Below are 26,051 nucleotides of genomic sequence, written 5' to 3'. Positions count from 1 at the left end.
CCGAAGTTGAATTCGCGGCACTTAAAATAGGTATTTGTAAGTATTTTACTTAAAATCGATTCGTTTCGTTGAATTAATATGACAAGTTCTTTGAATAAAAAGCCGTTTTCCAAATACAAAACTCCTCAAGTCCCCATCGTCACTCGATGTAATTCGGGGATTTCATCGACTAAACGAATTTCAATCGAACGACATTCCAGTTACGGGTGAAGTTTGTTTGCCGTGAGTGATTGCCGAAGATTCCCGAAGTTGTCCGATTCAGGATCCCCCTGAGTGAGTCAGGTGATTCACCTCTCTCGAACCCCGCTGTTTGTTTTGGTTTGGGGTTGCAAATAACGTCGAATGACGCTTTTACGATATTATACTACTCTTAGTTAATACATCACGCCTGTATCCCCGAAGGTGTAGGCCTCTGCCTACACCTCTGTGATAATATAATATACACAACCACTCCTCGCCTGCTATGCTTAAGTCCTATATAGGGAACGAGTCTATTGCCATTAACCAACCGGACACAAATCACACTATCATGTAAGTCGCCTTCTCTTTGGAGAAGACAGTGACAGTGAAGACAGACAGTGATTATATTACTTACTCTCTTTCCAGTAATTTTTTTATGTTTGTTAGTGGCATTTCTACACACACCTTTTTTTCTTTTTCGATGTGATCTATTGTAGATTTGCCGCAAATAGCATTAACTACTTGGCTGGACTTATGGGGAGCGCTAATGGCTCTCACCCGGTACAAAATTTAAGACAACAGGCGTGAGGGTGCCTAGATGGGCGCGAATCTCAGCTCAGTGTGTTGTCTTATCAAATTAATTCATCATCATCACCAGCCCATTAACGTCCCCACTGCAGGGGCACGGGCCTTCCCTATGGATGGATAGGGAGATCGGGCCTTAAACCACCACGCGGGCCCAGTGCGGATTGGTGGTTATTAACGACTGCTAATGCAGCCGGGACCAACGGCTTAACGTGCTTTCCGAAGCACGGAGGAGCTCGAGATGAAAACTTTTTTTTTGTGGTTATCCGTTCTATGACCGGCCTTTGCGAAAGTTGCTTAACTTCAACAATCGCAGACTTAGCGCGTTAACCGCTGCGCCACCGAGCTCCTCTATTATATTAATTAATCCACCCTAATAAATCGATAGCGATAAGCGCTGAATGAGGGAAACCTTCGACCACGAGATTCGGGGTCGGTATGGTATCGGGGTTCTGAAGTGTTTGTTGTCGCGAGCTGATTGGCCAAATCTCCACACACCGATAATAATACATACCTACTAATACACTAAGCTGATTAATAAAAAAAAAAGCTTCGGGGAGTGAGCTTATGAATATGCATGCCCTTTTATTTTCGGACTTCCAGACCCAACTATTCGCACAAAGCGCTTAGCATCGTCATTCATTATGCACACTGCTAGGGAGTGGAATTCTTTGCCGTCTTCTGTATTACCGAATGCATATAACTCTGGTGCTTCCAAGGCCAGAGTGAACAGGCACGTTCTGGGCTAGCTCGCTCCATCTTAGCTCATGTGACGCACTCAAGAGATTGCTACTTGCGAACACTGGACATTGTACATAGGGAAATAGAGCATTTTATCGAAACAGATCACCTATAAACGTGCCACGTCATAGGAGTAAGTATTTCAAAGTTTAAATAACTACCAACGTTAATTGTTAAAGAAACAACGACATTTATAAGCGACCATAGCATAATAAGAACACAATTATCTATTGTCTGACAGATACAGTTTTATGATAGGTGTATTTATAATAACTATTATTATTAGATAAATAAATTCTTCAGGTATTATTGGGACAACGGATTCATTATGTAAATGGTGGTGGAGAAAAATGAGTAAGCTAAAACTACAAGATCCCACTGCTGGGCAAAGGCCTTCCCCTTCCTCCTTCCGTTCTTCGCAGTCCTGAGCGTACTCCGGCCAGTCCCTTTGGCAACCTTCCAATTCGTCATACCAATAGGGTATAGTTTCCAAATAGTCAAATCAGTTACTTTTTAGTAAACATCAAAAACGAAATTACTATGGAATTTGTATGTAAAAGCCACCTGTGATGTCATAGTTACATTCTTCTTTATTAACATTCATAAATAAGTTAAATAGAGAAAAGAACACGTTTTTTGACACGTTTTTAGATCTGTCTTTAGTAATCAGAATTTCATAATTTGTCTTTGACGTAGGAAACTACCCAATTGAAGGTCTACCACGACGCCTGTACCCCTCATGAGACACCCAATCCATGACGATCCGTGCCCACCACTCAAAACGCATGCGACAAACATGTCCAGCCCAATCCCATTTAAGTCTGACAGCTTTAAAACTCATCATCATCATCTCTCTAGCATCCGCTTACCTAACCTAAAGATTTGACAGGTCCGGTTTTTTACAGAAGCGACTAACTGTCTGACCTTCCAACCCGCGAAGGGAAATCCAGCCCAATACAGGTTAGGTTAGGTTAGGTTATATACCTCCGAAAATTCATTTCTCGGGAATGTGGGTTTCCTCATGTTTTTTTTCACCTCTGATCACGTGATAATCATTTATGATCTAAACATGAATTCGAAAAGAAATTCGGTTTAGGCTTGAGCTGGATTCGAACCTGCGACCTCAATGTGAAAAGCAAGCGTTATACCAACTGGGCTACCACGGATCCCCACGGCACGGTCTGTTGGATTCTGGCATGACATTACGAGTAGTTCTGCCCACACCGAAGGGCTTAAGAGCATGATTCTGTTTGTAAGTACTTCTGTACTGTAAGCATCAAGTACCAGGAGATCAGAAATGCAGTGGAGTTCACGAAATCGTCTATTTATATAAAAGAGGCCAACGCATAGACTCGATCACGCCAGATGGATTTAAAATAATTTCACTCGCAGTATTATTATAACATCGACCACCTACTTCGTTTAATCAAATCTGCTCAACCCCAGTTGGGATAAAGCGTTAAGTGTTGCCATAGATTATCACATGTATTTGGGAATACTTCTACAAATGTTGATACTTCTATACCTATTGATTTTAATAATGTATCGTGTGGGTTGTGAATATGAGGTGGATTACCAACCTTAGCAACTCTGGTGTCAGGGTTATTATTGACCTGCTAAAGATCTCACATATAACGACTACGTACTTACATCAGTAAGTAGTAACCAGGACTAACAGCTTAACGTCCCTTCCGAAGTTCGGATCATCTTGCTTATGGTTATTCTGGTGATCAGTGTGTAATGTCCTAACCAAACTAAGGGATCACATAGTAATTTTTATGATATATCCCCACAGGGATTCGAACTCGGAATGAAATATGACCATTTCATGAAATGGTCGAACACATCATGAAATTATCAATTCAAAGATCTGGCCACGACATATACAGGGTGGCCCAGAAGTTCACGTTCAAAATGAAAAATTGGATAGAGGGGCCGATTAGCTACCAGAAACACCCCCAGGTATGTTCAGCGATTATTTACGGTATAGGAGATATGACCCATTTTGTATTTTTTTCTAGATTTTCTACCTTACTTCAGAAATAATCATTTTGTCGCTATTCCTTTCTTAACAAACCGTAAATAATCGCTGAACATATATGGGGGCGTTTCTGGTAGCTAATGAGCCCCTCTATCCAATTTTTCATTTTGAACGTGAACTTCTGGGCCAGCCTGTATATCGCTGTGTTCGAAATTCGAATGTATAGCTAAACAAGCGCCAAATTTTCGCTGCATTTTTGTATCAAGTTCTGTATCTACGGTAGTGGTAAATCAATTGCCAACTGCGACAAATCTGCAATAAATCTTGTCGAAAAACAAGATCGCGGTTCTTCCTACCCCGATAGATATCAGCAGTGTGTGCAACATCGTATTTATGTATGTACGAGGCAGAACACACGAGAATAGAAAACGTTTCTGATCTACTAACTGCGTACGTTACACTTTCCGTACATTTCAATATTATTGCAGAATTAACATCTGCCAACCATTGCCCGATGGCTCAAATTAGCTTCAAAACGTTTTTTTTTCGATTCTACTCCGCACCACCCAAATCCCCTGGTAGTTGCGGCTTCCGAATACATCCCGTTTAGGGACGATACTGAAAAATATCGGCGTCCGAAGGACGTAATATACGATACCGACGACCCGATTACTCTAGCTGATTGGCCGCCATCGAGGCGCTCCGATAACGACCCCGCCGGCGTGGTCGACGATTTCCCTTAATCAGTGCTTATCGCTATCGACCCACTAGGGTCGATTAATTATTTCAAATACTTTTCCACTCAGACGAGCGACGCCCTGAGCCGAGGTTCTCAACCGGGCACCCTCAGTCCTGTTGTCTTAAACGTTGTACGGTCACGAGCATGAATATGTTATACACTTTAGTATCATGTCACATTAACTTTTTTGACAAATTGACCCGTAAGTCTCACTAAATATCAAATATGGTAGTGCGACAGAGTCCTAAAGAGGGTAAATTATATTGCTCATGACTGTACCGGGTGAGAGCATACAGCGCCCCCCATTTGTCCGGCCAAGTAGTTAATACCATCTGCGGCAAATCTGCAATAAGTCACGACAAAAAAAAAGCAGAATTATCATTTTCAAGGATTGTTACCGATATTACCGATATACTGTGCAATAGCATAGCACTCAATTTTTAATGTAGCTTATGAATATGCATGCAAGCGTTTTTCTACGGTCAGCTAAATGGCGAAAAATGAAACCATTGCTTAATCTTGTTGATCGAAACAACATGCAACTGTAGCATAACATAAACTCACGAGTATATCCCAATTGGGGTAGTCAGAGTTACAACCATCGCAAAATTAACTAAGTATCCACACCTCACCGAGTTTTATGTTAGAGCAACGTGATAGGTGAACTGCATCGCCAACAACAAACTATGCAACTTTAGCAAAGTCACTAATTAGTTATTCTACTTAGAAAGAAGTCTGTTATGTCCCACTGCTGGTCATAGGTCTTCACCAATCGGATGGGATACGAAACGTATCTCAAATTCGGGTGAATATCAAAATGTGCCAAGTTTGGTGGCGAACTTTCATAATATTATGTTTTCGTGAAAAACTGGGTTCCGACATGAAAAAGGATAGCTCTAGCTATGAGGTAACTTGTTCCTTTTGATATTCACCCATTCCCACCACACTGCTTTACTGGGAATAACACACGGTAAATCTACCCTTCGTCAAATCGTCCCTTAGCTTACAACACCGCTCAAGTCGAAAATTGGCGGTTTTTACATATTAATGCCATTGGATGAAGAAAATAAAGGTTAAAATAAAGTAAATCGTCAAAATAAGTATAAATAATTATTTATTAACCGCTAACTAGAGTATGTATTAAGTAGCAATAAAAAAATCTACAGATATTTTAAATAAGACATTTTATTTCGTCTCCTGTAAAGTTGGTAAAAATGACTTAAGCGTTGTTGTAAGCTAAGGGACGAAATGCACTTCACTCATTTCACTCACTGCACTTCAGCGATATTCAGTCTCATGTAATAGGGGGCGAGCCAATAGCCATTAACCGGACACGAATCCTGGAAATCCTGAAAACATGACATCATCATGCAAACTCGAATATTAGGTACTTACTTATCTGCAACAACTCTCGCCCGGAACGCTTACGGTAACGCTCTGTTCATGGAGACCACAATATTTTAACCACGGCGGGGACTAACTTACGCTGGATAATTCTACGAACTTGTCCATCGCCCGGCGTAAGTTGGCCCGATTGATTGTCTTTTGTACGCTGGCCTTTTTTGGTGAGTTGCGGCACATTTATGTTTTCCAACTAAATATTAATGTGTGTATATTTTAATGTTGTAAATGTATTGTTGCAGGTTTTTCCTAAATAAACTTTTTTTATTGTTATTTTTTTTTGTTTTCTTTGCCAAGAAGTACGATGGCACGCGGTACGGGAGTCTGTCTGTGGGTCTCCGTGTGTGAGAAATGCTGCGCGAATAGGCTCTGGTGGCGCAATCTTCGATTTGCAACGTAGAGACAGAGCAGAATGCCCAAGAAATGCCCGCAAGATCGGACGTTTTTGTATTTTGCTATTATTATTTTCGTTATTAAACCCAATTAGGTACATGTATAATGAATAATCTTCATCTTTTATTGTGCCGGCCAGTTATGAGTAGGTCGATGGAGAATGTTAGCGCCGGAACGTTAACATTAATTAATCAATCAATCATTTTTTTATTTGCCAGAATACGATTTACAAAAGATGGCATAGTATTCAACCTTATCTAGGCATGCAAATATTTTACCAATTTGAAAACTAAACTTCGAATCATAATAAATTTTTAAAAGACAAATAATCATTTAAATCATAAAAACAATTCTCCAACAACCAATTTGTCAATGTTTTCTTAAAACAGTTTCCTTCCAATGACTTCAGACAATCCGGTAGTTAAGCTAAGCTAATACAAGTTTAGTAGAGAGCTAAAGGATAGCTAGCAAGGGGGTGGTGACTCCGAAGAGAGCTAAATAAAACCGAACCCGCCGAATGTTGCTCGTACACTGATTAATTGTCTCCACCAATTGAACAAAATGCAACGTTTGACAAGTTAACGCTATGCTAAATTAAATTATAATTAATTCTAATTTGATAGCCTCCGTGGTCGTGGTTAGAGGGTTAGGCTCACGATCTGGAGGTCCGGGTTCGATTCCCGATGGGGACATTGTCGAAATCACTTTGTGAGACTGTCCTGTGTTTGGTAAGGACTTATCAGGCTTGAATCACCTGATTGTCCGAAAAAATAAGATGATTCCGTGCTTCGGAGGGCACGTCCCGGCTATTAGCCGTAAAAACACCTCCAGCAACCTTGGAGCAGCGTGGTGGAGTATGCTCCATACCCTCTCCGGTTGATTGAGGGGAGGCATGTGCTCAGCAGTGGGACGTATATAGGCCGTTTATGTATTACGTAATTCTAATTTGTAAAATAACAAAAATTATGGATGTACGTGCGTTAGCTCGTACAGAGAAGTTTGTAGAATTCTCCATTGGAAGCTGGTCTGACGTACGCCGAAACTGCGACAAGACTAACCTTCTGTCATATTCCTTATTCTATGCTTCTGTTCTGCTCATGTCATCATAACGACAATCGATTCAGTCCAATCGCTTTCGTTCACGACATTCGATTATGAAAACTCAATTCGTTCCAAATTCGTAACGGTTTACGCAAAGTACTTAACCGATATTTGTTTTTCATAACACAACCAAATAAAGACCTTGATTCTATGTATAGGTTTTTAATTGTAGTCCTATTACGTTGCTACTAGTTTAGGCCCCTATCTCACTAGGACACCAAGGTGGCGCCACTGCGGTTGCGCGACCGAAAAAATGTATGCAGTTGAGAGGTGAGAGCCTTCAGCGCTCCCCATTTGTCCGGCCAAGTAGTTAATTACATCTGCAGCAAATCTACAATAAGTCACGTCAAAAAAAAAGCTGGTGGCGCAACTATGGTATCCCGTTAGAGCCCTAATAATAAAGGCCAGTACATAGTACAGTTCAATATACATTTTTTTACCAAAAGCTAGTAGTATATTAGCTAATTAATTGCTTTTACCACGTCAATATACTAATAAAAGGTTTTAGTGGTCAATAAACCACTACATTTAATTTAATTAGCATACTGTCGACGACAGGGTCGACAGATAATACTTGCCGACGGTATATTAGTACTATATTATTGTCGGACGTTAGTAGATAGCTAATATAAATATGACACAGATATCTACTTCAAACTAACAAGTGCGTCTGAGTAGCTCAAACAAAGACACGTCTAAAGCTTCAATGAATGAATAACCCCGGCGAATCAAATATGCATTTCGCTGATGTGCAACTCGTTTGACGTGTGCTGTCAACTTAATTTTGACGGGTTTTTTGGAGGGTTGCTTTTCTGTTTAAAATTGACGTGTGTTCCATAAGTTTTATGCTTATTGATTACCCGTCTTTTTCCTTTTGGGTGGAAGAAAATGACAGTTATAAATTAAAGTAAAATTATGGTGTGTATTGGAATCAGCACCTACTTATAACTTAGCTAAAATATTTTAAATAATTAAATAGAATAAAATACAAATTAATAAGATGTCTAATTTCGCGGTCTTTCGGTCGACCTCTTGGCTCCGTTAAGCCGCTATGCTTTCACTGCCTCCATCCAACTACTTATACAAGGTCATCCTGTTCTCATATATTATAATCATTATGATAAATACATTGAATTTTAATTCTATCACTTCATTCGCCTCTGAATTCTAATTCCGTAAAGAAACGCTTTCGAAACGATTCGTCCGGTGTTTTATCTGTCAGCTTTTAAATAAATTAATTTTAATTAATGTTAAACAACGAAAGTAGTCTAGTTCATTAAATACATTCTAGACTTTCTAAATGCCATAAAATATCTGAACATTAAAATAAGCACACATAGCAATAACACCCTTATTCCTAATAGGGCAGAGACTACGCTTGTCTGCATACCTTTTACAATATAATGCATCATCGTCCCCCTAACCTTATCTAAAAGGGGTCGGCACTAACTGTAGTCCAGCGGTTGAGCGATATGCTCACGATCCGGAGGTTCCGAGTTCGAATCTTGATGGGGACAAATCACAAAAATCACTTTGTGATTCCTAGTTTGGTCAGGACATTACAGGCTAATCACCTTATTGTCCAGAAGTATGATGACCCGTGCTTCGGAAGGCACGGTAAGCCGTTGGTCCGGGTTACTACTTACTTACTGCTGTAAGTATGTAGTCGTTACATGAGTCATGTCAGGGGTTCATGTCAGTAATAACCCAGACACCAGGGTTGATGGGGTTGGTAATCCACCTCACAACCCACACGATAGAAGAAGATCTGCCACTCATCTCTCCAAGAAAAGAACACACATCCTTATTCACACGATTCATCCCCACTTTCTTGGGTCGTCTTCTACTCCTATATCTAACCATATTCATTCTCTTCACTTTCTCCTTAATAAGCCCACTACAATTATTACAATACAATGCATCTACTACATATATGTATATACAGGGTGTAAGTGACATCGTAACGAAAACTTCGAGGGATGATTCTGACCTTGATACTGAGTTGATATGAAGTGGAATTACTGGTCTGAAATTTCATGATTTTTTTAAAATTGTTTTTAGTTATATACTTTTGCGACGGAAAATTCCACTTGATGACTACTCAGAATCATGGCTGAATTATCCCTCAAAGTTTTCGTTGCGATATCACTAACACCCTGTATACATATGTAGGTATAGTATATATATAAAACAGAGAAAGGAAAACACAACTGAATAGTTGAATACAGGCACTTATCAGTGAAAACTGCCTGCCTGAGTTAATAATAATATATTAACATTGTTGGCTCGACCATTATAGGCGGCGATACGGTTCACCACCTATCATCATCATCATCATATCTTCCAAGCCGTATCCGGCGACGGCGAATCCTAAATGTCTATCCCAGGTCGATGTTATGATAGGCTCTAATGTGGCTAGCAAAACCGAACTTCGATTTGAAGGTTCGGCCACATGGCGCACAGAATAACTGCCAGCTATCACGTTGATCACGATGGATGTACCCCTGACTACCCCAATTGGGACTATATAGTCCTGAGCTTATATTATACTTCATAAATAGTCGCGAATCAAACGCCTATCGTGTTAGAAACAGCGTGGTATCTTAGTCGACTTCTAAAATAAGACCGGTTTGATAAACAGGATGTAGAGATACCTATATTGTAAGGTTAAGGATTTGTATAAGAAACACGTGTTCACTGACATTAGTGCCCACTTGCCTAACAGTGGGACATAAATTATGAAAATGAAAATGGCTTTTATTTACTTAATTACATAAATACATAAAATTATCGTTGCCAGTAAGTAAAATAATTAACTTGTGTTAGTAAATGACTCGCAATTCCTCCTAGCCTTACAAATGTATAAATCTAATGTGTGTGTGTATGTGTGTGTGTGTGTGTGTGCGTGGGTGTGTGTGTGTGTGTGTGTGTGTGTGTGAGTGTGAGAGAGAGTGTGCATGTCCTACGGAGACAAGTTTCCTCGGAATCGTAATTATGTATGTAGTAGAAAGCCAAAATTCACAGGTAGGCCACGAACCTCAGATTTCTAGATCCAGGTCAAAGCCACTGAATATGCTAATGTTTATGTTCACGCTTAAAAAAAATAATTAATATGCGATACTATTTACATATTACTCTCTCAGTAACGCTGCCTTATAAACCGGGTGAGAGCCTTCAGCGCTCCCCGTTTGTCCGGCCAAGTAGTTAATGCCATCTGCGGCAAATCTACAATAAAAAAGCTGCCTTATAAATAAAACCACCTAGTTCAGATATAAAGTGGTGTCGATTTTTACGGATCGTTGTAGAAAAACACAGCAGGATGCAGGTGTGATTTTTCAAAATGGCGCTTACGTGGTTTTTACTGTCAGGCGACGTATAAGTAAACAAAATGGCAGTAGTTTCACAGAAAAAGTTTTGATTTCCCATCGCACGTGGGTACACCGCAGCACGCGATCACGTGAGAGACAGAACAAGAGAACTGACAAAACAGATATGGTATCTTAACCGTCACACTATCGCATCTAGGTGACAGCCGTCGGATAACTACGTTGCTGTTCTGCGTCTATAGCTATCTGTGTCTATAGCTATGTGCGTCTGTGCGTCTATGGACTGATTCGACAACCTACCCTTGTTAAGGCTAGCCAGGGCTCGACAGAAATAAAATTAAGGTGGTAATAACTTCTAAATTCTTCTATCATGTGGGTTATTAGGTGGATTACCAACCCCATCAACCCTGGTGTCAGGGTTATTATTAAGCCGCCAAAAGCCCCTGACGTGGCTCATGTAACGACTACATACTTACATCAGTAAGTAGTAACCGGGACCAACGGCTTAACGAGCCTTCCGAAGCACGGATCATCTTACTTCTGGACAATCAGGTGATCAGCCTGTAATAACCTAACCAAACTAGGGATCACAAAGTAATTTTCGTGATTTGTCCCCACCGGGATTCGAACTCGGGAACTCCGGATCGTTAGGCCAATGCTCAACTACTGGACCACAGAGGCCGTTAAGAAGAAGAAGTTCTAAAATGTGAATAAACCCAGCCCAAACACAGGTCGCAATGTTTAACCAAGCAATATTCAATATTTGATCAATAAGTCCCTAACGTTTCCCGTTTTCACGGGGTCCGCTTTCCTAACCTCAAAATTTGACAGGTCCGGTTTTTTACACAACAGCCTGTCTGACCTTCTAAACCGCGGAGGAGAAAACCAGCCCAATGCAGATTATATCATATACCTCTGATGTGGGTTTCCTCGCGATGTTTTCCTTCACAGCTAAGCACGCTTATAATCATTTATGATACAAATATAAATTTGAAAACAAATTCGAAAATCGTTGGTTTAGACCCGTGCTGAGGTTCCAATCTGGGACCTCACAGTGAGAGTAAAGCGTTCTTCCAACTGGGCTACCCTGCCTCGCTATTCAATATTGATGACGACTTAGCTTGTCTGTCGTGTGCTGCTTCTATGTTCCTAAATAAAGCCATAAGTACTAAGTACTGTCACGAGCATTAATATGTATACACTTTGGTACCATGTCACATTAACTTTTTTGACTAATTGAACTGTGAGTCTCACTAAATGTCAAATATGTTAGTGCGACAGAATCCTAAAGTGCTCATGACTGTACCTAACTATAGTCCCGACATCCCCTTACAAAAACATTCGCTTTACCACCATACAGAAACAACTTAGGATTAAGTACATCAACCCTTATCCAGAGTTTGTGCATCCTATAACGATTTGAACGCGAAATCTCTTCAACTACTTAGATATATTTTCCGATTCACAGCGAGGTCTGAAGAGGAAACTGACAAGACACTATCTCCATTAAAAATTAGTTAAATTAGTATAGTTTATTTGTTTTTTGTACCAACTAGTCCAATAATAATGATATATTAATGTTATTAATAGTGAGATTTTAGCTGCTGAGAAGTTAGCCACAACAGACTAGATGTTGTTTTCTTTTTATGATGAATGTTGTGTTCACTTGTAATTGGCTTACACATAAGTACTGTTTTACTTTGTTTAATTATGTCCTAACTAAATGTTATAATGTGCATAGCTGTAAGTAATCCATTAATAAATAATTAAGTATATATCGACTAGTATCGAGTAAGAATTTTGTCTTTGGAATTTTCAAACATGATATAGTCTAATGCTTTTGTCAACAAATCGCATATTACGCATCTGGTGATAATAACATTTAGGCTATGTCCTCTCTAAAAGTAGGTATTACGCGCGATGAGGCGAATGTATGATAAATAAAACTACTTATTTATAAACAACTAAGCGCTTAAAAATGCCACATCAATGCAATTTACCTAGAAAAGCAAAATTGCTATTTGGCATTTGTTTGTGCAATGACACACTTACTTTTATATGCGCAAATGGCAAATTGCAATATTGTTTTTTTCGATGAATTGTTTCGATGTGGCGTTTTTAACCGCCCAAGATAAACTGATAGAACTGGGGGGTTAAAATGGCCACATAGAAGCAATTCATCTATGAAATCAATATTGCAATTTGACATTTATAGATATAAAAGAAAATGCGCAATGCAAACAAATATCAAATAGCAATATTGCTTTCTGAGGTGAATTGCTTCGATGTGGCCATTTTAAACCTCCTGAACACTCCAGCTCATCTCCATAATTGGCCAGTACTTAGACGATGACAATATACGTAGTGACTATTAACATATTATGATACTAAGTGATTCGTGGTTGGATAACTAAGTTACTTTGGTGATCAATGGCTAATTAATGCGACATGCGTGCCCTGTCTGTCGTCAGTTGTTTAGATATGTCACCTTAGAATAGTACTTAATTCGTAGATTCTCGATAACGCAAGACATTTCTCGGAAACTCTAAATTGCGCACATACTAAGCAATTGGGTAGTTTCCTGGGTCAAAAATAGATTATGAAATTCTGATTACTTACTAAACAAAGACAGATCTAAAGGTCTCTTTCTATCTTTTTTCTATTTAACTTATTTATGAATTGTAATAAAGTAAAATTTAATAATTAGTGCGACATTATGTCGCGTTTTTCTATGACGTCACAGGTTGCTTTTCATACACATTGCATAGTAATTTCGTGATTTGACGTTTAGTAAAAAGTAACTGATTTGACTAGTTGGAAACTTGCCTATTGTAAACACGTGCTCTATCTATTGTTTTTATAGAAACATTATTATATAAGTAGGTACCTATTTGTAACTTTATTTTTTGTCTGACCCACTTCCCAAGTCCGGCGCGAGGCGACCGAATACTGGCCACTAATGCTGCGTAGTTACTAATCTGACTCATTACCTCCGATTACATTCCGTCTGTTGACACACTCCTAAACAAACATCTTCATTGCCAGCCGATTGTTGTAATCCGTGTTGTCACCCGACGCCATTAGCTAATCGCCTCTTAAAATGTCGTTAGAGGAAATTCGTATTTGTTTTTTCATTAAAACAACAAAATCTTTATCGTTACAGATCGATTCCTAGAAAACTTTCTCAAATATGTTTTTCTTGTTCGCAGTTATCGGAGGAATCATGCCATCGGCGTTATCAGTCGGAGAGAGATCAGCGGCTCATGACGACTGAACATTCGATATAATCTCGCTACTCGCGCGCCCACCTCTAGTTGGGTCGCGGCTTCAAACATCGAGTGAATCGATCGAAGGACGGCACGGCTCGCCGTAGCAGCCCTACTCGTCTACCACATTCAAATTAAGCAGCCATCTTGAAGCCGCGTTTAGACTCTTGAGTTAGACAGTGCATCAGTGGACAGTTTAGTAATCAAATAAAATGGCAAGCACCGGCAGTGAGATCTGGCTGCAGTGGTTCGCATGCTGCTACCAACCGGCGGCGCAGGCGCAGCGCACGCGCCGAAGAATAGACCGCTCCATGATCGGCGCTCCCACCAACTTCCAGCACACGGGTCACATCGGTAAGTTACTTATCATCTTTATATTTATGATACAAACAAAGCTTGCGTTAACGAATATATGTATTTTTTGTACCAATATGTTGACAGCTGACATGATGTCAATCTCAGAAGTCAGTAAATTATTCAGCTGTATAATTCATTGACCGACATCAGACACGCAGCGATTGCTTTATTTACATTGCGTTCTATTCGAGTTTCACCATTGCGAATATGACTTACTAATCGAAATGTAAAATGTAGCGTCAACGCTTTCACGTTAGTGAAACATCCAAAGTATCTCAATAAGTTTAAATACCAGGGGGGTTAAAATAACCATATCGAAGCAATTCATCTAAGAAAGCAATATGCTTTTTGTCATTTGTTTGCATTGCGCACTTGCTTTTATATGCGCAAATGTCAAATTGCAATATTTCTTTCTTAGATGAACTGAAAACTGATACACTGTTTTTCAGAAAATAAAGTGATTAAAGCCGAAAGCAATTCCAGAATTCTTCCGCATCAGACGCGCTATCAGAATGTTTAGTTTTATATGAAATTATTTACTATCACAGAACACATATTAAACGCGTAAATTCTGAAGAAGTCATGAGAATGTTATCCTCAAATTGTAGCTAATGCGTCCCTGGCATCACAAAAATCGACCTTTGCTGTTGTGCCATTGACTATAATTTCATATAAAACTGAAAATACTGCACGTACTTACGACGCCAAAAATTATGTGTATTGCTGTCAACTTTTCATGCAAGTTATCAAAGAAATAAGCTTTCATTATATCGCTGTCACGCACAACCTTTTGCGCATGAACTACACGAAAATACGTCACAATATCCGACATACGAAATTTGGATGAGCTTATCTGTTGAAGAGGCACTTGAAAATAATCAAGTTAATCTACGATACAATCGACAGCTTCGATCGGCGATAGAGTGATAGTGTGTGACCTTCGCGAGGATAGGGTGGTCGAACCGGTCGACCTCTGGGCAGGACACGATACACAGCGAAAAGCTGTTTGCATCGCGTCGACTACCACCCTCAAGCAGATAATGGCAGTTCAAGTACCTAAGCCATTGTATGTAAAGCTCAATGCAGACAGAGATGGTACCGCAGAGCGGTCACTCCATATAAAAAGTAAAAAATAACTGAGACAGTCTGCGCGTGCTCCTTTTACTCCTAACGGCTTACGGTTTAAATAGTGGCCACCATCAGGAAGGCAGCTCAACCTCTCCAAACTCGTATTGGTGCGGAGCGGAGTGTCCCTTCTATACGTAGTACCTATTATTGTTTGTTCTATGTTAGTACCGTGGTTGCGAGCCGGACAGCAGCGGCAGTGAAAATTTAAACAGTTCCAAATTTTTGTTCATCAAAACACGAGTTCAATTAAATTTTAAATTTGAATTTAGAACATTATTCATTAAATAAATATTTTAGGATTAAAAACTTTACGTATATAATAACATTGTAAAATTACATTTATTTTTTATTCCTAATTGTCGTACATTTCTGTACGAAAAAAGCCCGAAACGCTTCCAGTTCTGGCCGCCTCTGTATGAATTGAGCTTTACAATGACGTTAGTTAAGTACTTGAACTGCTGTTATCGTTTAGGAAATTATAAAAATTAAGTAAGTACTTATTAGATTAGTCAATTGATGTTGATCTTTGTTTATTGATTAACCCTTTCACGTTGATGATCCGTGCTTCGGAAGGCACGTTAAGCCGTTGGTCCCGGTTACTACTTACTGATGTAAGTAAATAGTCGTTACATGAGTCATGTCAGGGGCCTTTGGCGGCTCAATAGTAACCCTGACACCAGGGTTGATGGGGTTGGTAATCCACCTCTCAACCCACACGAGAGAAGAAGAAGAACCCTTTCACGGACAGAAATCATGGGTCATTGATGGTTCATAATAGGTAACATGACACCTTGGGATCGGAACGTCATTACACGTTCTGTCCTTGAAAGTGGTAATAAAACTTAATAATCACCTCACACAAAGCTGCGTACAAAGTACGATGCGGTTGTATAAAGTAGTACACTATTACACTTCCGTGCTCATAAATTATATATACGATTGTTATTCCACTCACTCGTGCTTAGGAAACTGACAAAGAGAAAATTAAATCGAAAAAATCTGACTCGGCTACAGAAGTACTACAGGTTCAACAACCGTCAGAGTCAGAAAAATATATAAATATGCCTAATACCACACACCGGACACTCTGTACTAAAATCTCAATGTACAAATATATTCTGCCTAACGAGTAAGTGCTCTCTTACTCCGTAGCGACTCACTACCTTAAAACCCAGAGGGAGTGACGTGGGCGTCCGATACGAATCGGTCTTCTTCTTCTATCGTATACGAATACGAATTGGTGCGGGGCAAAGAGATACCGTTCTATACACATTATTATTCTTTCTTCTATTCTATGCAATAATGCCATAAATAGGCACCTAAAGTAGATATACAAATCAAAAAGAAAACCTATATAAAAAGACAAATAAGCACTGCATTAGAATCGAGCATTGTAATTAAATAATATTCCAAACCGACTCTTTAATAATACAGGATACGTATCAGACTGCCAAACTAACTTGAGCGATACTGAAATATAAACCTTATTTTTGTCGCTCGAAAATTCATATCATTTGAGTACTCAAGCAAGTAATGTTAAAAAAATGCTGAGCTAGTTTTATTAGTATGCGCAATGCACGTGCGTTCCAAATTCAAATTTGATCGCTGATTCTCGAACCAGAGCGCGTTAACACATCTAATTGTTTTATTCGACTATTTATTCTTTTCTATTACGAAATTAGTTTTAGTTAGTTCGACCATCAACATCATCACCAGCCCATTAACGTCCCCACTGCTGGGAAACGGGCCTTCCCTATGGATGGATAGGGAGATCGGGCCTTAAACCATCACGGGGGCCAGTGCGGATTGAAGGTTATTAACGACTGCTAATGTAGCCGGGACCAACGGCTTAACGTGCCTTCCGAAGAACGGAGGAGCTCGAAATGAAAACTTATTTTTTGTGGTCACCCATCTTATGACCGGCCTTTGCGAAAGTTGCTTAACTTCAACAATCGCAGACCGAGCGCGTTTGCCGCTGCGCCACCGAGCTCCTCACGCATATGTAATCTTTAATGGGGTGGGCAGAACCAGAAGTAATCAGAACACAACTTCCAGGGTGTTAGTGACATCGTTACGGAAACTTTGAGGGATGATTCTGAGTTGATATCAAGTGGAATTTTCCGTCGTAAAAAACACTGAATCATCCCCCTCAGTATTTGTTACGGTGTCACTAACACCGTGTATATATATCTAAATAGCTATCTGTTTTGTATAAAAGTCTATACGGAAACTTGCTGTATTAGCTAACGAGCAGTGTAAATTTTTCTCAGAGCAAGTCAACTAGGTTATAAGCTATAAAGGGTTATAAGGAGTTCAGTTTTTTCCTGTAGAACTACTTATACACAAACCCGCCGCACAAATGTGCACGCTAGTATACGTACACTTAGCAACGCCAGTGTGGCTACAGTTAAATCTAAACGGAATAAAAAATCCACATAGTTAAAAAAAATAGTGCGTTACAATAATAATTAGTTTCCACCTGGAAAGATTTACGTACTTACCGAGCGCCTCCGCCATTTCGTGCCGAGATTGACCAAGAATGCTAATGGGTGTTTTGCAATATATTTCTGCCAAAGCATTTAATAGCATATGCTATCTAAAATAATGTAGTATACAACAATGGGGCGATGGGTTGATAACCAGCCACCTGAATCTACGTTGTGGAATAGCAATTAGGGAATGTAATCCCGATCTCGCAAGATCTCGTCTAATTTTTCGGGATCAATCTTGAAGCATAATATAACGAGATCGCATGCGAGATTGACGGGATTGGCCGAATCTCCTTGAGTTATACTTTTTATTTAGTTAGTAATACTGAAGAATAAATTTTTGTTTCCTTTCAAATAATATTTTGTTTTAATTATCCTCACTATCACAACATACATACATAAACTCACGCCTATTTCCCACCGGGGTAAGCAGAGACTATAGAATTCCATTTGCTTCGATCCTGACACACTTCTCTTACTTCCTCCACATTCATCAATCGCTTCATACACGCACGCCGGTTCAGAGTAGATCGTATTGAACCTTTTCTAAGGACATCTCCAATTTGATCATCGTAAGTCCTACTACTATCACAAACAAGCAGTTTTCACCGTCTTCAGCCATCCTAACTTTATATTTCGACCTAAAACCGAACTAAATGTTCCACTGATTTTTAATCAACCAGGCCGGTTTTACATCAATCTTAAAATATAAACTGTTGAGTTCACGTGGAAATGTTCTTAGAAAACGGCGCTTTCTTTCATTGACGTCACACGCATAATATGTCACCCCAATGTTACTTCGAAACTCGTTTTTGTTTTGTTTAATTTATTGTTAAGTATGGCACGAATATATTCAATAATATTTAAAAACGGCTCACCACCCATGACGCTAGTCTAACAGAAAGCTCGGTGGGGTGTGGGTACTTAGTACTTACTTAGTTTATCTTGCAATGTATGGATGACTATACAGCCTGAGCTTATGTAACCTGTAAAAAAAACAGACACGAAAAGAAAGAGACAACACACGCTTAGAGATTACTTCTACTCATTTACAAAAAGTGGGAAGTTGTAAAAAAAATACGTAAGACATGGCTGTATGGGCATAGTTCCCTTTGCCTTACCCTTCGGGGAAAACCAAAACAAAAAAAATACTTCTACTCACGTTGGTCCCGCCAAAAAAGAAGAAGGTCAAAATTCAAATTCAAACTTCAAAAATATCTTTATTCAGTAAGTAACATAGTTACAATTTGAATCGTCATTTTTTACATAACGAACGTCTCATCTGCTTAAAACTACTGCGAAAAAAGACGCTGCAAGAAAAACCTCGGCACTGGGTCGCCCATAAGACCAGAACGGCAGCCCGCGTGACACGGCAACATGCTGAAGGAGCTCCTTTATTTTATTTTTTTGGACGCCCTCAACAGTCCAAACCTTAATGTTAATAACCACTAGACCACGGGGTGTTTGAGTAACGTACATAACATAAACAGTCTATATCTATATTATACTTCCCATTGCTGGGCACAGGCCCCCCTTCAATCAACCGGAAGGGGTATGGAGCATACTCCACCACGCTGTTCCACTGCGGGTTGGCGGAGGTGTTTTTTTACGGCTTTTGTACGCATATAAAAGTAAATGCGCTATATCATCACAATTCAACTTTTCTTTCATTAATTGTTTTTTGTGTCGTTTCTTAAGTCGCTCATTTGACCGGGTATAACGCCTGGTACACTGACAGAAGCCATAGGTACAAAAATCATCCAATCGAAAGCTTTCGTTTCAGAAATGTAGGAATGTTTACATCCAAATAATTCTCGACTAAATCCTCATTGCAGACAACTAAACTGCAAGTTGAACATTGTACCAACGGATACACCCGCCGCCGCTGCGGAATGTCGATGCATTTTAAATTTAGAATGTTGATGTCGGTTGTACTCGTATTCCTCTAACAACTTCTAAAATAAACGCCAGAATAACTTTAGCTAAGTCACATATTTTGAGACAATTATGAGTACTTTCACGTGACAGTAATTTTAGTTGCATAATGTAGTATAGAAAATTACTGTCGACAACAGAAGAAAAAACCAGAACGTGAACTATAAAAACCGCTATAACTTACTTCAGTTAGAATAAATTGTCTCTTACACACTTACACTAAAACCTAACATATATATTTAGGTATAGGCATTTATTAAAAAATACTGTAAAATATAACTAAGAATCTGTATCGTATCAGTCAGTGAGTTAGAAAACTGTAGGCTTGTAGGAGTGATATTCTTAAAATAGCTTGCAAGTTCGCCGGCCGCTGTGAACGTGTGACTGACTCACGCGGTCTAAACGAGCCCTCGGGTCGTGTTTGTATTTCTTTTGTATTTTATTATCAATTATAAGTAACTATTTATACTTTACGTACGTTGGCATTGAGACTAGATCCGCTTGTTGTATACTTACAGTCTTATGACATGCGCAGCTCAGTCACTCACATTTGACTTTAGACAAAGTAACAGATTGCCGATTTTCTGTTAGACTAGTGATATAGAAACAACCTCGGCGACTGCTTTCTGCTGCTTGTCATACCGATCATGGTTTAAATTGATATAAGTATAGTATATGCAAGATGTGCACCGACTAGGCGCCGACTAGTCGGCAAAAGACTGACTAGTCGTTGAGTAGATCTTCAAAATGTATAAACAAACTCCACATCAAGAAATAAGTACTCACAGTAACATCTATTCGTCTTGTTTTACCATAAAATATATACTGAGTACTAAATAAGGATAGAACACTATTGTTGGTTACAGTATTTTTTTATCCGTTGGGAATAGGTGCTGCATGCTGAGTGAGATACAGGTTTCACCTAGTTCGGCTGCAGAGGCTTATGAAAACTTAAAAAAATATAGTTATCCTAAGAAATTTTGTAAGGCACCAATTATTAATATTTGAATGTCGTTTCCATATCTCGGGCCTATGGAGTCCCGGACTTTTGGAAGGCGTGCGTGGGGTAGAGGCCCCTTAAGACAATTTGATCTGAATGTGTTGTGACACCAACCGGCGATTATCCCTGTATGCACTATGGGAGTGCACCTAAAGAGAATCCCCGGTTCGTGTAGGACTATTGCAGATTATGGGAACTGTTCGGCTCTTGGTTTGTATGACTCTTGGCTTGACTGTAGATGGTGAGAGGTCGAGGGTTCTAAATCCAACTGCAGCAAAACACCAGATTGTTACTTTTCACTGTTTAATTAAATTATTAATAAAAATACACTTTTACACTTTCGCGGGAGGCGTCGGCCATTTGAGACTAAACATTGCCATACCAAAAAATATTAATTAATTAACTTTATACTTGTGTTTCCAGCAACAGGAACAAAGGGATTATTATAGGTATAAATGGCCCCGATTCCTGCAGACACCGCCTAATTTTATTTTAAGTTATATCCGTCATTTTCATATCCGTCGAAAAGGAAAGGGACGGATGATTCACAGCTCTTAATTTTAGGAAGAATGAGTAAATGAATGAATAACCCGGCCGAATCAAAAGGTACGTCGCTGGTATGCAATCCGTTTGACGTGCTGTCTACTTAACTGTGTCGGGTTATTGACGGATGTAAAATTTTTAGACGGTTGGTTTAGATTTGTGCTTAAAATTGACGTGTGTTCCATAAATTTTATGCTTGTCGATTACCCGTCCCTTTCCTTTTCGGCGGATAAGAAAATGACAGATATAACTTAAAATAAAATTAGATGGTATTTACAGGAACTAGCACCAATATCTACCTTAATATCCAAAGAGTGTTGCGCAAAGCGAATTTAAATTGAATTAGTTAAGTAGTTACTTAATACAAAATGTATTAAAGTGAACCTAATACCGGTGTGCATTATATAATACTAGTGCACTAAATGCAGATGCAGTGGTTGAGCGTTGGGCTCACGATCCGGAGGTCCCGGGTTCGAATCCCGGTGGGGACAAATCACAAAAATCACTTTGTGATCCCTAGTTTGGTTAGGACATTACAGGCTGATCACCTGATTGTCCAAAAAGTAAAAAGATCCGTGCTTCGGAAGGCACGTTAAGCCGTTGGTCCCGGTTATTACTTACTGATGTAAGTACGTAGTCGTTACATGAGTCATGTCAGGGGCCTATGGCGGCTCAGTAATAACCCTGACACCAGGGTTGATGGGTTTGGTAATTCACCTCACAATCCACACGATAGAAGAAGAAGAGTGCACTAAATCAATTACTATAGGTATTAATTCAACGTACAATAGTGATTACTCCTCTGCTGGACTGGGTGTAAAGAAAAAACATAGAATGCGTTCAGCTGCCTATCTTCCCGTGCAAGTCGTAAAAGGCGACAAAGGGACAGCGTCCTGTCGAACATGATGGATCATCTGTAAGAGCGATAGGCTGATCCCCTATCACCATACGGTTTAGGACTACGTACCTATCAAAAGTGGCTGCAAATAGTTTCTTGATTATTTGCAGTTCTGCCCACCCCTTCGGGGAATACGGGCGTGAGTTTATGTTTGTATGTACAATAGTGATTATTACTATAGAACTTCGCTATTTCGCTAGTGCGTTGCGTCGTCGGGACATACAGTCTTGTATACCGAGTGGACGTCGCGACGACGCAACGCAAGGCTGAGGTCTAAGCTTCTAGAACAAATTCACGGGCTTAGATAGTACGGTCGCGAGTACTTATATGTATACACTTCAGTTTAAAGAGCTTTACTCTCATAAAAATAAAACTATACACAGTCACTTACCATGAGAACTAAATATTTTTAACAAAGATAAGTTAATTTGTCCTTTTGGAACTTTGCAACCATGTCACATTCACTTTTTTGACAAATTAAACCGTAAGTCTCATTAAATGTCAAATATTATAGTGCGTCAGGGTTCTAAAGTGGGTACAATGATATTGCTCATGACTGTACATAACTATACTGTACAATGCCCTAATACTGAGTGATTTATTATCCGAGCTGTATTAATATTTAGAAATAAGCGTATTTTTATTGCAACAGCGAATGTTCTTGTTTTCCCTCGCCATTGCTGCTCAGCGTGCAAGTTCTAAACTTTATAGAACGTACCCATACCATCCGTTTTCAATGACCACCCTTTGTATAGGTATGCATCTTCAAGCCTTATTACAGTAAGCTATTTATCGAGCACAAAGGTCGAGGTCTAGGCATAAAATGTTCAGAGAAATGGTGGCTTCTTCTTCTATCGCGTGTGTTGTGAGGTGGATTACCATCCCCATCAACCCTGGTGTCAGGGTTACTATTGAGCCGCCAAAGGCCCCTGACATGGCTCATGTAACGACTACTTACTTACATCAGTAAGTAGTAACCGGGACCAACGCGCGCTGGGTGCTTCGGAAGGCACGATAAGCCGTTGGATGTTTTACTTATTTAAGTGATACACTGCCCGATCCACCGCATTGGGCGCGACGGATCGCGTACCTAATGTAATAAATCCTTTACTTTATGGTTATGCTGCGATGCTCGAAGACGCAAACAAAATTCCATATAATATACTTGTGATATATATTTTCCTCATACATTCCTGGTATATACCTTCGTAGGAAGGTACATACGTCGTGCATGTTACATAAGCTCTTGTCCAGTGGTTGAGTGTTAGGCTAGGCGATGGAGGTCCCGGGTTCGCATTTTAAGAACTGTGATTATGTTAATATAGGAAGGTACGGTCACGAGCATTAAGATGTATACACTTTGGTACCATGTCACATTAACTTTTTTGACTATTGCGAGATGTTAGTGCGACAGAGTCCTAAAGTGGGTACATCATATTGCTCATGACAGATAATGTATGAAATCCATTTGTATTTCAAGATGCTGTTATACTTCTTGTAATGTTTATATTGTGGATTTGATGTAATATTTTTTTAATATTTGATGTGAGTCCTAAAGTTATATTGCTCATGACTGTACCTACATCGATGATGTGAACTAACTAATCTCGTTTCGTAAAGGGACTGAGTGACGTCATAATGTCAACAACTGAATAAATAAACACGTGTAATCTCGTGTTAATTTCTATAACACATGGCAAGACATGTCGAAACATATGTTTCGTACAAGTAATAATAGTACTTTTTACATGGTTGTGAAACCACCATGTGCTAATTATGGGTCGAAGTCACGATATGTAGTGAGTACCTGCCTACTTAGAATATCGGCTTGGCAAATGATAAAAAAATTACAAAAAATGACATTCTGACTTGTTTCCTCTAGACTAAAATGTTCCATTGCTTGGCAAAAGCCTCCTCCATTTTCTATTTTATTGACTATCTCCTTCTTTTTAATTTTATTCTTGTTACCCTTTCATTTAATGTTAAAGAATGCGCTAAATTAAAAAGTAGAGTTAATAAAAAAACATACCTTCATTATTTATTAAAATAATTATTACATACACAGCCTCCCGTATCTTCTTCTCTCGTGTGGATTGAGAGGTGGCTTACCAACCTCATCAACCCTGGGGTTACTTTTGAGCCGCCAAAGGCCCCTGACATGACTAATGTAACGACTGCTTACTTACATCAGTAAGTAGTAACCGAAACCAACGGCTTAACGTGCCTTCCGAAGCACGGATCATCTTATTTCGGTCAATCAGGTGATCAGCCAGTAATATCCTAACCAAACTAGGGATTCGAACCCGGGACCTCCGGATCGTTAGCCTAACGCTCAACCACTGGACCACGGAGGCCGTTACCTCCCGTATGAAGTTAGCAGAGCTACAAATAATCAAAGATAACTTGCAATCACTATTTATATGAAATCCTAAGATGGAAAACAATGAACTTTTTATTGACAAGGGATCAGCCTATTGTGTGTAACATTATCATATTAGTAATGAATGAAACATGTCGAATTAAAAAAGATAATGGAGTAAATTAAATAAAAACATAACAAAATAAATAAAATACTTAAATTACTTTAAAGTATTTTATTAATAAAATATTTAAATAAAATACCTTCGATAGGTACCACCTACGTAAAGTTCTAAAAATAAAAACTTAAATACAAAACAAAAACTTAAAATATTTTATAGTATTTATTTAGTAAGTAACTTATTAACAGGACAGTACCTACTGGGTTCTACGAGCCAATAAATCCATAAAAATGTTTTTATAATTTATGATATTGTCACATCCGTAAATGCGTCTTTCGTAACACCTTCGATAAGCACTGATAAACGCATTTTTTCAATTACTTTTCCATTGTCAGGCAGACGCATATCTGTACGTGACTACTTAATTGGTGTTATTTAATTTTCTTCATAAAGGATAATGATCTGATTATAGGTATTAATTGGAAAACCATCCACTCGTTAATCTTGACTTTGCTTCTCTAAGTATAAGGTACTTATACTTGAACTATATTTACTGGATTGCGGCGAAGCAAAAAAGAGGGTTATGTGTTTGACCGCTATTTATGTATGTATATATTGGAATGTATGTGTGTATGCACGTCTGTTCCAACCTAACATCTAAACCACCTGTCAGAATTTAACAAATGAGGTGTCTAAAAAGTTTGAAACAAATAAAATAGGTATATTTTCTAGTTTCAAACTTTTTATTTTCCGTAGTCTGGTTTTAGTATTTAGACTTTTATTTCTTTTAATAAAATTTATTTATTAAATCTTAAACAGTTTGTCTGCAGGAATGAGTCTCAAGTACATGTATATCATAATAATTAACAATCAGTAACAAGAATTAGCCCCGCGAAGGGAATACCAAGAATAAAACTTACAATTGTAAATTACAATGACAATTTGATGTACATTGCGGAGTGTGTGATCACGAATATTTTACAGTTTCATATTAATTACGTAATGAACATCAAATTGTCGTTGTAATTTACAATTGTAAGTTTTATAAAACAGGCCCCAGGTCAATACGGATTGTGTCACATACCTCCGAAAATGCATTTCTAGGAAATGTGGGTTTGTTTACGATGTTATCCTACACCGCTGACGTTAATCATTGGTTTAGGCCTGTGCTGGATTAGAGCCTGCGACCTCAAAGAGCCAAGCGTTCTACCAACTGGGCTACCACGGCACACTAAAAGTGTCAATTCACATCAGAGGTCAAGCCGTCTGACGTGTCACTATGATGCCATTGGAGCTTCTCTAAGGCCATCTCGTTTATATCAAAATTGTCTGCGACCTCGGCACAACACTACATTGTACATCAATGTCTCGGCATCTCAATGAGGGTCGTTCCAGGCTACGTTCACCAAAAACAATATAGATGGCGTTGTTCAGCTTAAACGTGATAATTATCTATTTTCTCATTATTCGGATAGGTTCATAATTATTCCAAAATACAATGTAATGGC

General features: G+C 39.0%; 1 protein-coding gene across 1 annotated transcript in view; it reads left to right on the top strand.

Moving 5' to 3' along the window:
- The window catches only part of LOC126380401 (CDC42 small effector protein homolog), a 65,190-nt gene that overhangs the window by 22,128 nt on the left and 17,011 nt on the right, over positions 1-26,051 (top strand). Inside the window, exon 2 of the mRNA XM_050029794.1 lies at positions 13,657-14,067. Coding sequence (XP_049885751.1) covers positions 13,926-14,067 — 142 coding nt within the window. The 5' untranslated portion in view covers positions 13,657-13,925. The remainder of the gene's footprint in view (positions 1-13,656; positions 14,068-26,051) is intronic.

Source organism: Pectinophora gossypiella, chromosome Z (assembly GCF_024362695.1).
Source record: "Pectinophora gossypiella chromosome Z, ilPecGoss1.1, whole genome shotgun sequence".
Classification (NCBI taxonomy): Eukaryota; Metazoa; Arthropoda; class Insecta; order Lepidoptera; family Gelechiidae; genus Pectinophora; species Pectinophora gossypiella.
The sequence above is the reverse complement of the archived record's forward strand: the minus strand, read 5'-3'. Positions and strand labels throughout refer to the sequence as shown.